General features: G+C 35.7%; 2 protein-coding genes across 2 annotated transcripts; one reads left to right on the top strand and one right to left on the bottom strand.

Annotated features, from left to right (window-relative positions):
- Nucleotides 1–5,136, top strand: LOC143468125 (beclin-1-like). Its single transcript, XM_076965125.1, has 9 exons — nt 1–730; nt 1,755–1,961; nt 2,126–2,262; nt 2,684–2,791; nt 2,894–2,986; nt 3,103–3,249; nt 4,163–4,373; nt 4,459–4,598; nt 4,726–5,136. Exons 1-9 carry the CDS (start codon nt 554–556, stop codon nt 4,889–4,891), a joined length of 1,386 nt encoding a protein of 461 aa, XP_076821240.1. The 5' UTR covers nt 1–553; the 3' UTR covers nt 4,892–5,136.
- Nucleotides 5,137–5,197: 61 nt separating this feature from the next.
- LOC143468124 (uncharacterized) lies at nt 5,198–8,543 on the bottom strand. Its single transcript, XM_076965124.1, has 4 exons — nt 6,900–8,543; nt 6,560–6,777; nt 6,328–6,460; nt 5,198–6,210 (listed from the first exon to the last, which is right to left on the bottom strand). Exons 1-4 carry the CDS (start codon nt 8,265–8,267, stop codon nt 5,332–5,334), a joined length of 2,598 nt encoding a protein of 865 aa, XP_076821239.1. The 5' UTR covers nt 8,268–8,543; the 3' UTR covers nt 5,198–5,331.
- Nucleotides 8,544–16,452: the final 7,909 nt, after the last annotated feature.

The raw sequence follows: 16,452 nt of genomic DNA, 5'->3' as shown, positions 1-16,452 counted from the left end.
TGTAAAGTTGAAGTGTTTGACAATAATAATTTACCGTTCTTTAAAATTATACAATATCAAGTCAGTGGCTTACTTTGAGGCAATGGAAAAATTAAAAACCTGAGTTTCTATGGTGATTAGCTAGTTTGTTAGAGTTAAAAATATATGTTACATAACATTGCATATATTTTACTGTGACTTTTTTGCAGTATTTTTATATTTGCTTAAATTTAACTTCACTGAATGTTTCTTTCTGTGTGTACATATTATGTATGTTCAAAGTTCTTTGGTTGTAGGTTATTTTTTTGGATTTATATATTTTTTGATACATGCTTTTACAATGAATAATCCACAAGTTTTATTATAATGTAGCTTTATCTGTATTACTTGTGCAAGTATTTGAGCTTTATTATGTGGTAGTAATTTCGTTTTTAGCAATGGTTTGCAAAGATTATATCTAGCTATATTTTTAGCATGACACAAAATAGTAAAAGTTTTATATTTAACGCTTATGGATAATAGTTTTTTTACTAAACGGTGAATAACTCCCTGCTAAGGTCACAATTATTGAAATATGGAAAAGCAAGAAAATGTTTGCTTTTTGTGCACGAGATGCAAGCAGTTGGTTAAACTGGATAGTTCTTTTGATTCCATTGATACTCAAACAGTTCAGGAACTTATAAACACAACTTCTATCGCAAGTGCGAATGAGTCTACTTATCAAGAAGAGGATCAAGACGTACATTCTCCTGTAAGTAATAATACCAACGGCTAATCAATACTGTGCAAGCCTATTTTCTGAATCATGTTAATCTCAGGGATGTGCCAAAGCGAACACAATCGGAAGATAACACAAATATATACCGTATATGTATCATTTTTGTTATTCGTACAAATTCGAATTTTAGAAAGGAATTCAAACATAAGATACCTTTTTTGCTGAAAGTAAGAAATCAACAGTAAAACATTGAGCTTGTGTTTGTGTAATTGACCGTGAAGACAGTGGAATAATTGCGAGAACTTATACTACTAGTTAGTCTGTATTTGCAATTAAAGAGATTGATTGTTTTTTCAACAAAAAGCTTACAAATTTAACATTTTTCCCTTGCTCGTTGCACACTTATGATGAAGTAAAATTACCATCAAGCTGGCAGATTCAGTTTTGTACTGACATGAAAATCTCATTTGTATTGTTTCACAATCCAAATTCTTTCCATTTTGGCATAACTCTGGTTAGTTTTGTTTCGTTTTGGTATGAAACAGGTCTCAAAGCTCTGAGCAAATTAAGTATGCAATTTATGTTAAAAAGACTTAACTAATGCATTTTGTTGCTTCAAAGCAGCGGTAATCGCTTTCAACCTGTTTGGGCGCATCTACCTTGAATTACACCACTACAATACTGAAACTGCGCAATCAGAGAAACACTGCTTATGACGTAATAAAGCATCTTCCTGTGGCTTGTAATAATGGTTACGTAAAATGAAGGTTATAGAGTTCAAATGATTTTGTATTTTGAAATTATTTAAAAAAGCATACCAGGCCTATTCCAAGCATATGTCTGCAAGCAGTCTACTAAGCTTGTTTATTCCCCCAAGAATCCAATATCGTACTTCTTGCAAGTATAACTCTGAGTACCTCAACTGGGAAGTGCTAATCTGGGCATGTGGTTTGTTTTGGTTAGTTAGTCAATAATGTGCCACATATGTAGTGGCAAACTGACAAGGTGAGATATACTACCATACATTTTAGTTTGATTTTCTTTCATCAACCTGCAGGACAGTACTGGATCCGATGATAAGCCACCTCATGAACAAGAAGTTCTTTCAACAGAAAGTGAAAAAAGTGATGAAACACAATCAATTTATGATCATAATACATCTAGCTTGATTCCTGAAAATAAAAATCATGAAAGTACAAATAGTTTTACATTTATTGGAGATTCTAATGGTACATCAATGGAAACTTTGAGCTTCAAAATGAAGGTACATTTTTACAAACTTGAAACTGTATTTTGTGTTACTTTTTGCATATTTGAGTATTTCTGATTTTTAGTGCATAGATCCTGTTCCAAAACTGTTGTACTGCCTGCACTGACAATACAAATGGTTTACAGTGGTGATAACGAAAACCTTATTTTTTGTTTTAGACAATGGTGCGACTCTTTGACATCATGTCTAGCAATTCAGAGTTAGAACATCCATTGTGTGAAGAATGTACTGAAAACTTGCTTGAACAGCTTGATAAAGAGCTCCATCGCACGCAGGAAGAGAGTACCCTTTACAAGTAACATAAATTATACTTTCAAGCAACATTAAGGGTTCAGATCTTTAAAAGTGGGGAAAATTAAGGAGACTAAACAAATTTTTTGTAAGTTGTTTAGATCAAGGACCTAGAATTATTTTTGGCGCGACAAAAAAACAACAGTTCCAATTACTCTAAAGTCTTGCGACCCAAATGTTTCGAATCATGATTGTTTTCACAAAACATTTTGAATTAAATGGCGCTGTCAGACTGTTACATCCGTTAAGATCATACACAAATTACCAAATTAAACGCTTGCAATACAATCATGGTAAACAAGTTTAAAAAATTTCTCGTGACCCAAACTTTGGTCACAACCCACTATTTGTGGACCCTTGGTTTCAATAATTGTTAGATAACTAAAATTTTTCTGAAAACTTTCATGGTAACTAAAAGTTTTTAGAAAGTATTGTGAGTCATTATCTGCCAATGAAAGAGATGATGATGCTGTCCAGACACTAACTGAGAAGCTGCAACAACTTAAAGCAGAAGAACAGGCTCTTCTAATAGAGTGAGTAAAGTTAACTCCCTCCCATGTGATGTTAAAAGCGTTATTAGTTTTCTTGCACTGATTATGGCAATATAACTGTGGTTTTCTGGTTTTATGTCACAGGCTTGAAGATACTGAGAACGAACGACAAGTAGTTAAAAAAGAAAGACAAAAAACTGAAAAACAAAAGGAAACATTAGAGCAAGAGGAAGAGAGGTTTGTCATTTAAGTGCAATGTAACATTAACAAATGAGATAAATTTGTTAAGTTATGTTGACTGTTTACTGGTATTATATTTAGGTATCAGTATTTTTAAATTGCTAACTCCCTAGGCATCTTCAAGCATATTCTGAACTACGCTTTCAACAACTGGAGCTGGAAGAAGAACAATGCAGTGCGGAAAAACAGTTACAACACACTGAGATGCTGTTGAAGAAGCTTCGTAAAACAAATGTGTTTAACGCCACTTTTCATATCTGGTAATTTGGCAGATAGCACTTAAAGATACTTTTATTGTGTCAGTCTCAATCAGTGATTCTCAACCGCGGCTCTCAACTGTACATTTTGCGGCTCTAACTAACTTAGTGAAAAATTAATTAGTTGTACCAGAATTGCAACAAAGGAAGTAAAAGAAATCAAGAACTAGTGAATTGTCTCAGCAAGGATCCCGTGTACAAAATACTAATGTCACCAGGTTACTACCGTCCTGCTGTGTAAAATCATTTTGTGGTTTGTGACGTCATTTCTCATGCGGCTCCTTGCAAACCTTATGTTTGAAATTTAGCTCTGGCACTAAAAAGGTTGAGAATCACTGGTCTCAATGTTTGAAATCAGCTACTTGGCTGTTACTATGCTATGAAACCTGCCTACCAACCAACATATTTCATATTAGCTTCGTGTCTTGACTTTAATGCCGTAAAAATCAAGTTGCATGCTTAGCAAATCCTCTCTGGCAGTCCATTTCATTACAAAACTGACATTGATACACAGGAGTGACAGCAGCGTATGTGCAGGAAAAAAGAGTTTAACGACGTTATGTTAAAGCTCCAAACAGTGTGAATTCACAATTAGACATAAAGCAGCCCAATTATCTATTATATCTATTATCATGACATGCAGAATTCCGAGACATTTTTGATATAAAGCAAAGCAGCATTGTGGTTTTAAGGCTCTGTAGCTGCTACAGAAAACGTAGGTCAATATTGGAATTAAAATTAGGAATAGATTGGAGTAGATCTGTATTAAACACACGACACAGGATGGTTTTGGGTTAGTTTTTGTCGAAAAAAGGTATATGCCACTGATGTTATGGTATGAAGGTTATGTGATTAAACTTGAGGTGCTTGTTCAAATTCTTAATTTAAGAACTTAAACTACTACTTCTTTTCCAAGGCACCAAGGCCCATTTGGTACAATCAATGGCTTTCGTTTGGGTCGTCTGCCAGGCATACAGATAGAATGGACAGAAATCAATGCGGCTTGGGGCCAAGTGGTGCTACTATTGGCCTCTCTTGCAAAGAAGATGGGTCTGAAATTTAAACGATATCGGCTTGTTCCATTTGGAAATCATTCCTATCTGGAGACAATTGATGAGAAAGCAAAGGTAGATAACAGCATTATCCACCACTTCTCGATAGCATTATCCAAGTGTAAACGTTTTGAATTACCTTTGTTGTTTTATTTCACAGGAGCTGTCACTTCATGGATCTGGTGGATTGCGATATCTTTGGGATACAAATTTTGATCAGGCGATGGTGGCCTTCCTTGATTGTCTCCAGCAATTTAAGGAAGAAGTTGAGAGGAATAGTGGATTTGCTCTTCCCTACAGGTGAAGATTTCTGCAAAAACGTAATGGTTTGTCATCCATTACGTCTTTTTATGTATCTTGATTCTTGAAGTGTATTTATCCTGCCTTCTTATATCATAAACTATGTTATATAATTTTGATTTGTCAGGATGGAAAAAGGTAAAATAGAAGATACAGGTGGATCAGGAGCGTCTTACTCCATTAAAATGCAGTTTAACTCTGAAGAGCAATGGACCAAAGCCTTAAAATTTATGCTAACCAATTTAAAATGGGGTTTAGCCTGGGTGTCATCTCAGTTTGCTACTCCTACCTAACAGTATTGCTTTCTACTGTATGTATGATACAAGGTATGCTTTAACTTTGAACAACTGGACAGAGTTCATGCCATGCAGCGAAATATGAAATATGCCGTCCGTTAAACTCGCCTTCTATACCCTTACTAGTTTTTCCGTTTTATCTGAGCTTATTTTGTTTAGGTTTCTTTTTTGTATGTAATTTACTCCATTCTTATGTGATACTGAGTGCTCATGTTGAAGTGCAATAAACGTAGTTTTTGGTTTCCCTGTCCTAATAGTTTAGTTTTATAAAACTAAAAAGTGAAGTACTTTTTCAAACTGTCCTTGTTTTACGATTTTTTTTTTTATAAAATGTCAAATTAACACTCATTTGCAACGGTATTTTTGCGACTGGGCTTTCTTTCAATTCCACGCAATTCAATTTCAAAATGAAACATTTGTTGAAATGATTTCCACTTTTAATAATCGTCGTATAACGTATCGTTAAAGAAGATGGTCATGTTTTCCATTGCGTAGAAGACGCTACCATCGTCCACTTCTATGTCTGTTCCATTAATATTGGAATAGTAATAAGAACCAAACTCGTCATTTATATCAATATCCTCAAGCATTTTCTTAAAAACCGTAAACTGATCTTCTTTTATCCATTTCTTGAAATCGTCATCCGGCATTTTAAATTCGTCGTTAAACTGATTCAGCTGATCGTTGGACTTGCCATAGTTCAAATAGTCGTCGCTGTCGTGGTCGTCCGTCTGGAAATTGTTTGTCGTTTCTGCTTCCTCATTAACTCTTGCATCCTCACCACGTTTCGCAGATGTTTCATTTAGTTCAGGTAACAGTTCTGGTTTCAACTCGTTCCGCTGTATGTCACTATGGTTCACTTCTAGCTTTGCATTTGTGTATACTTCGACAGTGTCAACTGCCGCTGTTATCTCGATCAGCCAGTTGGTTGTTTTGGGCAAGGAAGGCGGGCGACTCACGCGTGTATTGACATCTGATTCCGTATCCTGCTTGATGCCGACAAGAGAACCTTGATCTTTTTGTACAATGGGCAATAAAGTGTTTTTATCTTCGGATATTTGCGGGCTATCATACATGCTGGGTGTTACAGATACCCCTTGACCATGGCCCCCGGTTGGATACCTGCTTTCGTTTATGTTAGTTTTAACAGACTTAATGCTCTTAAGGGAGGTATAATCTTCATACGGTACGTAATCGTATCGATTGTCCTGATCGTTTGCAAAGAAATCTCCATGTTCCAGATATGATCCATCGTCGTCTTGATAATCAGAGAAGGGACAGGCTAACCTTCGATTTATCCAAATTTTTGTCAGATCCTGAAAAGGTAAATGTAATTATTGAAGTTTTCAGTTTATTGATCATTCTTTATACAACATCTACCTGCCAAAGGACAGCTATTAATATTTTATTCACAAAAATACCAAAGATTATACTTTTAAGGAGCATCTTAGATCCGATAAACGAACTTCTGTTATAGGAAAACCTTGGAAACGAGAAGGCGTAACACATGCAGTGTTATCAGGTCGTTGACCTGGCCATGTATCTCTATCGTCCCAAATAACATCTCTGAAAGCAACTAACATGAAAAAATCCTTCGCAAAATAATCCACTGTGTTTACAAATATCGTATACGTACAGCTATAGTTTATCTTTAAAAACAATTACCTGTATGGATCAAGCACAAATTTTTTTTGGCACCTATTCCCGGTTAAATGTAACTGCAAAGTCATCAAAATCGGTGCTAATGTAACGCAGTCGCACAATAAAGGATTTCCATAGAGCCACAAAGAAGCCAGCCTATACAACCAGGGTCCTTCTGGTAAAGTACGAAGACCACAGTCTTGAAGATAAAGAGCCTGCAAACTTCTGGTAGAACGGAAAACCTGTCATTAAAAAAGGTTTATATTAGCTTTCAAATAATTGAAGTATAATGTGCAAGAATGCGAATAAACGGCAAAGCTACATATTTTGACTTAGTTCTACAACAAAAGCACATCGTCTATACCTTGTTTGGTAGTTCAATGAGATCTGGGTTATTGTAGAGCCGCAAACTTTCCAACCTGATTAATCCACATAATGCAAACGAACTCACGTATGAGAGTTTATTGGAGGACAAATCAAGAAGACGCAGTTGGGCCTGATTGAAAAAAACGCCGTCCGTAAGAGACCGTATCCGGTTTCCTGCTAATTGCAGCACTTCAAGATTTGGAATTTTCGCCAACGTAGAACGAGCTAACGATGTCACTCTGTTGCCATCCATAACAAGGACGCGTAGCGAACTCGGAAGATTTGGAAAACTCTTGAGGCGAAGATTACCTAAATCCAATATTTCTAAAGTTTCTACACGATGAACGTTTCTTCTCCATCGCCGTTTCATTGTTTTCTTGCTTTTTGCTTTTGCTTTCACTGCAGCAGCGAGATCTCGTTTTTTGCGCAAAGTTAATAGGTCCATATTTATGTTTCCGTTTAAGCACTGGGAGGTAGAAATGCTTCCCGATAAAAGATGATTTTCTTCGGTTGTAGAATTTTGTACTGTAAACCGACTTAATATCAGGTTCATTTTTGCTATTGTTGCCGAGTTGAGTGGATTTGAACGTAACTCTAACATTTGTAGACTGGTCAGATCTTCGAATGTCCTTCTTGCAATCCATGCAATGTTGTTATTACTTAGACTTAACATTTTTAGGTGGTGAAAGCCGGCAAATGCTACTGCCGGTAAGCTTGTAATTTGATTGAAAGACAAACGTAAATTCTCTATAGAGTCTTTAACTTCATGAAATATTGAGGAGAAAACAATTGTGCCGTTAAGCGTTTCTTCAAAGACCAAATTTCTTAATGCATTGTTTGTTAAGTCAAGGTTTATTAAGTTATCTATTCCCAGAAATGACCCATCCGCTATCAATTTAATGTTATTGTTTTGGAGGGAGAGCGTCCGGAGATTGGAGCCACTAACAATCATGAAGCGAGCTGGAATCATTCTCAGGTCATTGTGATCAAGATAAACGGTGGTGACACTTTGAGGAAAGACCGGACTGTATACTTGTTGGCCGTTAGCGCCAGTTGAAACAAGCCTGTCGGTAGGAATGTCAGTCAAGTTTAAGCGTGCACAAAGTGCTACTGTAGGGATAAAGCACTGACAGTTTTCTGGACAAGGCAGTTGCAAGCGCACCGAAGTCAATTCATCGCCAAAAATGTTGTTTAACTCTGTATCATTTTCATAATCATCTTCAAAGTATATGGAAGCGTAATCACTTTCAAGCTGCGAAGCGTCTTCGTGTGCTGGATAACTGTGGCTGCATTTAAGCCAAGCATAACTGCACAAAGTCCAGAGCAGTAGTGTATTCGCGTGACACAAACTAACAAGCATATTCATCTAAGAACGTAGATCATTCACAGTTTCTGTTATTTCGCTCTCGGCGTTTAAGTTTTCTTCATTAAGCCAAATAAAACGTTTGTAATCCGCTTTCAGTTGGCTTTGAAATCCGGGCTGTCGCTTCTTAGCTGTGTCTTGTAAGACTTGCAAACTCGAGAGGTAATGGAAATTTGTTTTTCTTCCAATAAATTGTGTTTATTTAACAGCAAATATATGTTTATAAGCCTGCCATTTAAAATATCAAAAGAATTGAATCCTGTTTAATCAAAATTGTTGTTACAATTGTCGCAAGCTTTTGCTGACGTGTACATTTCGTAATCTTAAACGCAAACATTAATTAATTATATTTATAAGACTGTAACAAACAGCTTATTCCTGTTCATATTTGGTGTTAACAACACATGCAGACAGTCTGATGCGTTAGAATTCCCTGTAGCAAATCTACACAAACAAAAATTACTAATAACCTATCGTCCATACGATACATATGTAGTTTTAGCTTTTTGCGGCTTTTTCTGAGAGACAGATTTGAAATCATCCGATGTATCTACAATCTTTCTTCTGCAATTAAATATATAGGAGGCCTGATTTTTGGTAACAAAGGTCTTTCTGTTATTGCTTGGTGCTTTATATCAAGTCCTTCGAAACATGATGACGTCACAGATCACGATACTCTCAGTTATTGCTTCCGATTTTTTCCAATCAGCTTAAAACTGACGTAAAATCACATCAAGAGGGATTGACGCAGGAAATGTTGTGTAGGTGGTTCAATAGCGTTTTTTATCGCTCCTTTCACGACTTTTAAAAGGCCAAATCGAGGTTTCACGTGACGGAAAGACTGCGTCATCAAATTGAAAACGTAATATTTCGCTAATTAACCTCTTTCCGTCCTTTGGTTTTGACATTCTAATGAAAACAATATAAAGTAAAATTGCTTACTATTAGTTGCTTCACAGCAAACCGTGCGTCGCATTATAACCAAACATTATGCATCAAGTTGCGTTTCAAAAAGCGCTACTTTTATAATGATCCGCTATAAAGAAAGGCCATCATAACTTACGAAGTAAACTGATCGTTTGACTAACTTCCGTAAAATTATAATTAGGTTATAATTAGGCCATAACAAATTTGAACCTATACAGTATGAGAAAAAAAATTGGAACTTTTTTATTTTAAGCTTGTACCCAATTTACGGCAAGTATCGCTTAAAAACAAACAACATCAATCACCAAACAAAAAAGGTGATGACAACATCAATCACCAAACAAAAAAGAATTTCTCACTTTCCTTTATTCCACATAATTTGTATATTTGTTGTTACGTTGAATGTATAGTCGATTAATAACATCACCTTATTATGCAGAAAGATTCCAGCCTTCTTCTGTACTTGTCCATAACATGAATTTTCTCTTTCTATAATTTGCTTTGTATCAATCTGCGAACCAGTTGTCAAAAGCCAGGGGTTGTTGGCCCGAAGCTACGACATTATGATTGAAAATTCCAAAATTCCGTTTGAATCGAAAGTCTCACATACCTTGTAACAGATATACAAACACAGTAGTTCAGCAGGTTACGTGCAACAATTTATTTGCAACCTTTACCAGATTAGCAAAAGTTCAACTTTCTCATTTCAAAGATTACATTTATTCCTTTCCGGTGGCGACAAAACGTTTGTTAATTGAAAGTATTTTGTCACCAGTTGTTGAAAGTTTTTTGGAGCCTCGGATGCTTCAAAAATGACGTTGTGGTGATTTGCTGTACTGAATGAAATCAAGTACGTTAAATGTGTTCACACTGTCATTTGCGCACCATGCGACCTTTTAAAACTATAAGTTGGGATATCTGCCCTATCACTTCGCACATTTACAGCACAAAATATTAACCCAAATTTTTAATAATAAGTATATTATAAACCTTTTTCATTGACACAGGTCTTGTACAACTATATGCACGTCAACATGAAAGCCTGAATACAAAGGGTAAAGATGTTATAATCGCTTAATATACTCGATTCTTTTAGGTAGTCATTTCTTAGTGAAAAAAGTTGTAGGCCTATATGTTCTTAACTAGTTTTCTACAGTTTCTCGTTCATCTACATTCTGGAGTAACTTAAATATTATTAACATATTTACCTAAACCTAACGTTCAAAACTTCTTTCTAATTTAAATCCCAATTCAGTTAAACCATAAATAGCTGAAATCGACTTTTTGCGTATTTCATATCTCTGCCCATCTTTAACATAGGGCTACGTGATCTACTTAGGCGAAATAGGCACTTTCATTCCCATATTGGAGGTATACAAGAGAACCGGTTATAAAAACTTAATTTAAAATATTTACACCTTATATAATGTGTACATGTGCATAACTGTATATTTTTTGTCACCAAACTGAATTAGCATACGAAATGCCACCTATACAATGTAGATGTAGTGCTGTCTCCTATCCTTTTTCACTACAAAGCGACCAAGCAAGCAGTTTACAATGTAAACTTGGTGCGAAACCTAAAACTGTCTTTTTTAATTCGGAAGGTTTAACGTTGGCTATTGCTGAACAATAGTTTCTTTGTTATAGCACTACGGTTCAAAAAGGCAAAGATATAAGCCTAGCATACATGATTAATAGGAAATGGATACACCTGGATTTGATTAATTGGATACGGGAAATCGGCTTATAGTTAAACGCACGGCTTCGCGTGTGTAAACCATGCAATCTATCATACTTTACCCTTCTCGTTGTTTACAAAACCATGGCAAAGGCATTTATAGCGAGAAGTCAATAAAAAGTATTTTTGATTAGCATAATACACATACTACTTCAGGAATAAAATGTACCATTCCAGCGCAAGACCAGCTTTTGACCACTTGCCACCACTATTTTGCAACAGGTCACGATGGTGGTCGGCGATTTAAGCCGTCGGCGGTGGTCTGCGAAGGTTGGAGGTGGTCGATGCTGGATTACAAACGGTTTGCAATACAACTCACGACCTCATGCTACCAGCGACCTGTGTTTGGTAATTATCGACGAGCGGGTGCCGACCAGTCTAGCACGGGTTCTCGATGACTCGACCACGTCTTGGAACAAGTCAAAAATCATTCCGCTACCTCTTTGCGATCAATTGCAAAGTGTTCGAAACCTATAACTTTCCAGGCATAGGTTATCAAGAAAGTAGAAAATATAACTTTGAACATACGTTTTTTTCCAGCGAAGCAATGACAACCTAAATATTTATATTTCTAATCAATATGACCACAAAACTAGCAAGATGTTTTTGAGAGACCCAGCTGTTCGCTTTATACTGTATGTGCTGCATGTAAATTTTTCACCTTACCTTTTTGTTGTTCTTATTCAATTTGGAATTATTTATGAATCCCATACAATTTCATACCCAGACATTTTTAAATGGCTTTAAAGATAAACAAAATTTGTTTTAACTTCCATTTGCAATGCACGCGAGATTAAAGGATTGCACAATCATAATGCAAGGTATGTTTTGGCTGCAGAACAACATCGTCAGTTTGTAAATAAAGCGAAATTCTGTATTGAATTTCGAGGAGACTTTTTTCGAAAGATTAAAAACGCAAACAGTTGTTTTTAATGGTACTGCCGCGGAAATAATTCCCGCAAAAATTGGGCACATTAGATTGAATAGGCATAGTAATACATCTATTTTGTAAAAAACTTTGCGTTGAAGATTTTGGTAACTTGCTTTTCATTTCTTTTGTTTATGGGCACAATTGCAGTATATGTTTTATGCAGAGTGTTTTGATTTATAAACTTATTTTAACCCAACGTTTATTGAAAAAGTGCTGACATAGGCCGTTTTCAGGAACCAAAACGACAACAGCTTATTGAATAGTTATTAACTCTAAAGTTTTCCACAAAATCAGATAATTTTATGAATTTTGCATACATAACTAGCACAACCGAAAACAGAATGTTCAAATAAATAGACGAAAAAAGTTTCTCAATATTCACTTTGACCGATGATATAGTGTTTTCATTATAGTTTCAAGAAGGAGGCGTCACTGTTTCTTATAAAAATGAGTGTATTGGCTGGTAAATGCTTTTAGGTATTATGTATTACCAAAAAAACTATTTTACAACGATAACAGGGCGAGGCAAAAAAGACATCGCCATTAAGAAGACAGGAAGGAATCAGTGCACGTGGTACAAATTTCAATTACTTCTTATTGTTAAACTGGAAATCGCGACTGGCGGCGTTATGCAAAGGCGTCATACGAAATGTTTCCATGCAAATAATAAGTGAATTAGGAATGAGGGAAAGGTAAGATTTTCATCTAACAACCATGAAGAGGCAGTTGTGCAAGCAATACCTCGTTTTACTGTATATTTTATCCTGTTTTTCAAGCTGCGGTGTCGGCATATAAATAATAAATGCTTTTTGTGTGTCATATTTACGCAGCTTTTAGCGACGTGCAAAGCATCTCAACGTGATTGTCATGAACGCAGACGCGCCGCCTATAATGTTATTACATTAAATTTAAATATTTGCTTAATTCCTCATTGCTTTAAATTTTAAATGTCAGTCGTCAGCGAAAAAAATATCTGCCAAGGTATGTGGATCTGCATTTATCTCTATTTCTAAGGTCTCCTATCAAATTCTCAAATATGCTCTCACAAAAAACGCAAGTTCAGCATTGAAATACTTGCTTATATGCTACTACTTATGCTCCTCGTTTATGGTCGGAAACTATACCTTAAAGATTTGTGGCACAAAACACCTCATGCGGTGTATACGGTTTACCAGTATATCCATGCCGACTTAATATAAGCTGTAACTGCATACAATGCATTGGCAAGACGTACTATAGTACTGTAATTACTGTTCATATCACTTTCACGCAAGCATCGTGGAGCACACGCCCTTGTAGACAAATCAGCTTAATGGGCCATGCATCGAAATACGAGTACATATTATGGATTGCCCTACGTGTAGAAATCAAAATCACAGCGCAGATAATTTCAAAATTTTACAACGACATAGAAACGATCACAAAAGCAAAATTCATGAAGTTTTTTTTGTAATCAAATAATTATATTCGGCCCTTGACAAAGAGCCTTTTGAAAATATAGTTTATCATTTTTGTTAAAAATATAAAATTACAGGTATGTAGGCCTACCCCTCTAGCCAGCTGCAGTATCAATCGTTTATCTTGTTTATCGTCATAATCTTTGCACAACATTGGTTACGTCATCGTTAATCTTTGTTATGATTTCACTCTGCTCAGCGTTTGTTAAACGATTAAAAGTTATTTTTTAACATGCTACTCTTACAGTATACTTAACAAAAATTTTTCCACCCGGCCACGTTAATCATCTTATACCCTTTATCTTTGAATGCATAAGTTAAAACATTCGTAATATTTTTGCGCAATTACTTCCGCATACGGAATACATACCCCTACATTTACTCAAATTTAGTTCCGTCATTCCATCAATTATTATTTACTTTGAAGAAGGAAATATGCTCATTTTGGAAACATGTCGGTATACCTATTAATATGTATACATACGCTTATTGTCCTTGCTTTAATCTTAACAATTTTTACAGGGATGTTACGTTTCATGTTTTATCAGAATGTAGTTGGGTCAGATAACCATAAATCAAACTTTCATGTCTCATTGTAGTCCTGGCTTGTGGCTTCCACCTAAGATTTGTGGACATTGGCAGAAAAAAACAGAAGGTTTGGTACAGGTTATGGATTTTTTACGTTAAACGTGACTACGTGAGTCAGCAAACGTTATCCCAGCCTTGTGGTTGATCGAATTACATACTTCACCAATGTCTTAGGTCTCGATTGCATCATTTGATATTGCCATATTTTGCTGCTGTAACGATTTCAGGGTTTTTCTGAGAACGACAGAGTTTACCTTTTGGCATGAACTTTTTTAGATACTTCACGACTCTAAGCCTCTAATGTAAACTTCCTGCCTTGCAAAGTAATGGTATAGATAGAGCATTATAACTGATGGTTTCACAAGCAATTCACGCAACACTTTTTATGTTTGATGATAAAAAGAAGCATCTTATGAAAGGCCTATCTATTGTACAATAAAAAGCGTGCTGCTGTTTCATTCGAAATCCGGCTTGGCTAGCAGAGAAAACACTTGACATCGTATAGGCAAATTCTTCAAACGACTAAAGTAAAAATTGACCGCAATAAAAATCCGTCTACTGGATTTGAGGTTCAAGACATAATTATGCAGATTATTAGAGCTTAAACAAAACGCGCTTTTACGTACGAGCCTTGAGGCAATTATAACCTACTATTTTGTTGGCATGTGCGACTGTTGCCAGCTTGGAAACTGCGTACATTTCAGAATTTGTCATATTTTAAGCAGCAAGGCTGTGATAATAACGTGCGTTATTGCAAGTGGATACTCTTTACTGCCAATGCTACATACCGGTATATTGTTTGCCAGCAAACACGCGTTTTGTATGGAGCAGTAGTCGAGTGACGACCAATCTGTTTACGGTACCTTTACAGTGCTAGGAGCATGGCTTACTGTAAGCTGCGATGCACTGTCGTAGAAATTGTTTTAAGTCGACCGTGAAAAAACATTTTTAGACCTTAGATTGTGATGACACAAAAAAGAAAGTTTTCGAGTCACTATTGCAAACCTACAGAAAAGGTACTTGAAAAAATTCTGTTTTTGAGAGAAAATTTCTGTTTCGATCCTGACGCTGTCATAATTTAGCTGAATTCAACAACAGCAGTCAGTACCTGATTTCTGTTTTTTTCTTGGCTATGCTAGGTTGTTAACTTCAGGAAACTAAGAGAAACGTGATTTAGCGTATATTGTGCATAGAAGGTATAAGGTATAAGGTATGGATAAACAAAATAGAGAAAGTTGTTTAACACAAATTATGATGTTTGACAGCTTGTAATATGCAATGTGTAGCATGAAATGGTGGAAAATCTAGTTTGTTAATTTCCCATGGAATTGATTACGTTCGATGATGACTGGCCAAGTCTGGTTTAAGTTATTCTTGTATAATAAGTTTGCCAAAATAACATCGACTTGCATCATTTCACGCTGAACTGTGTACACAGTTCACTGTGTACGAAACGTGTTTTGTCGGCTTGGTTTGAATGAACGTCATGTTACGTGATTTACCAAATCCGTTGATGTTGATGTCACTGCCGGATTTATGTACTAAAGAATAATTTACAAATATTTACATATGCGAATGGTAGTTTTCCATGGCAGGTATTTGTAATTTGCCACGTTCATAAAAGGGTCGTTGTTATTGGACGATAAATGATTAACTATAACTGTTTTCTTCATATCATGCTGTGGAATTTCCAGCGTCTTATTTGCTTGCTTTTGGGTGGATAGTTGCACGTTGTCTAAAATACAGCTGCCAACCAGCAGCTATAGGTAATATCAGTTATGGTCTTTCAGTTCATGCGCAGTACTACGTATAAAGCAAGTTATGTATAATAGAGAAAATCTTAGCCAAGGTGTAAAACTTTTGTTTGGAGAAATGTTTAAATACAATTTGTTTTAACTAAGTCCCTTTAAATTGGATACTGTATTGTACCTGCTTTGATTAATTTCAGCAGTATGACGATGGCTGCCCTCAACTAGATTAGTAGATTATTGCGCGAGCATTCATACGTTTGTTTGTGCCAGGTGTAAGGTTATTCATTCAATGTGTATTGGAAGATTTGTCTAAATAGGTCACCCTGACTCATGAAAAAAAATTTTCGAGAAGTCATTGAACAATGTTGTTTTACCAACATCAAACAAAGGCTAATTCAGTTTATTTTGTCAATAAAATTGTAAAGGTTTCCAATAACTTTTGTGTTCATTCTTTACCTATTCGTGCATCATACCATAATATTTTCACTTTCTTAGAACAATGAGATATCTCAACTTTTGGCTGGTTATACTGGAAATGTTAGCGTCGTTTACAAAGATATTTGTTTTTGATCACTTTGTTTACGGTTGGTTGTATAAATGGACGGCAGTTGACAGTTAGCTTTTTGTATAGTTGAAGTTTGCTCAAGGAATTAAAATTGAAGGCCTTAATTCGTATGTCAGTTTGAAAGGTTGCAGACTGTTTTTGACAAATAAACTGATAACTTAAAACACAAAGTAGGTTGAACTTTACCTTCAACCTGAGTCCTCTCAGATACTTGGCTTTGGACGAACG

Source organism: Clavelina lepadiformis, chromosome 8 (genome assembly GCF_947623445.1).
Source record: "Clavelina lepadiformis chromosome 8, kaClaLepa1.1, whole genome shotgun sequence".
Classification (NCBI taxonomy): Eukaryota; Metazoa; Chordata; class Ascidiacea; order Aplousobranchia; family Clavelinidae; genus Clavelina; species Clavelina lepadiformis.
Note: the sequence above shows the minus strand (reverse complement) of the source record. Positions and strands in the feature narration are given on the sequence as shown.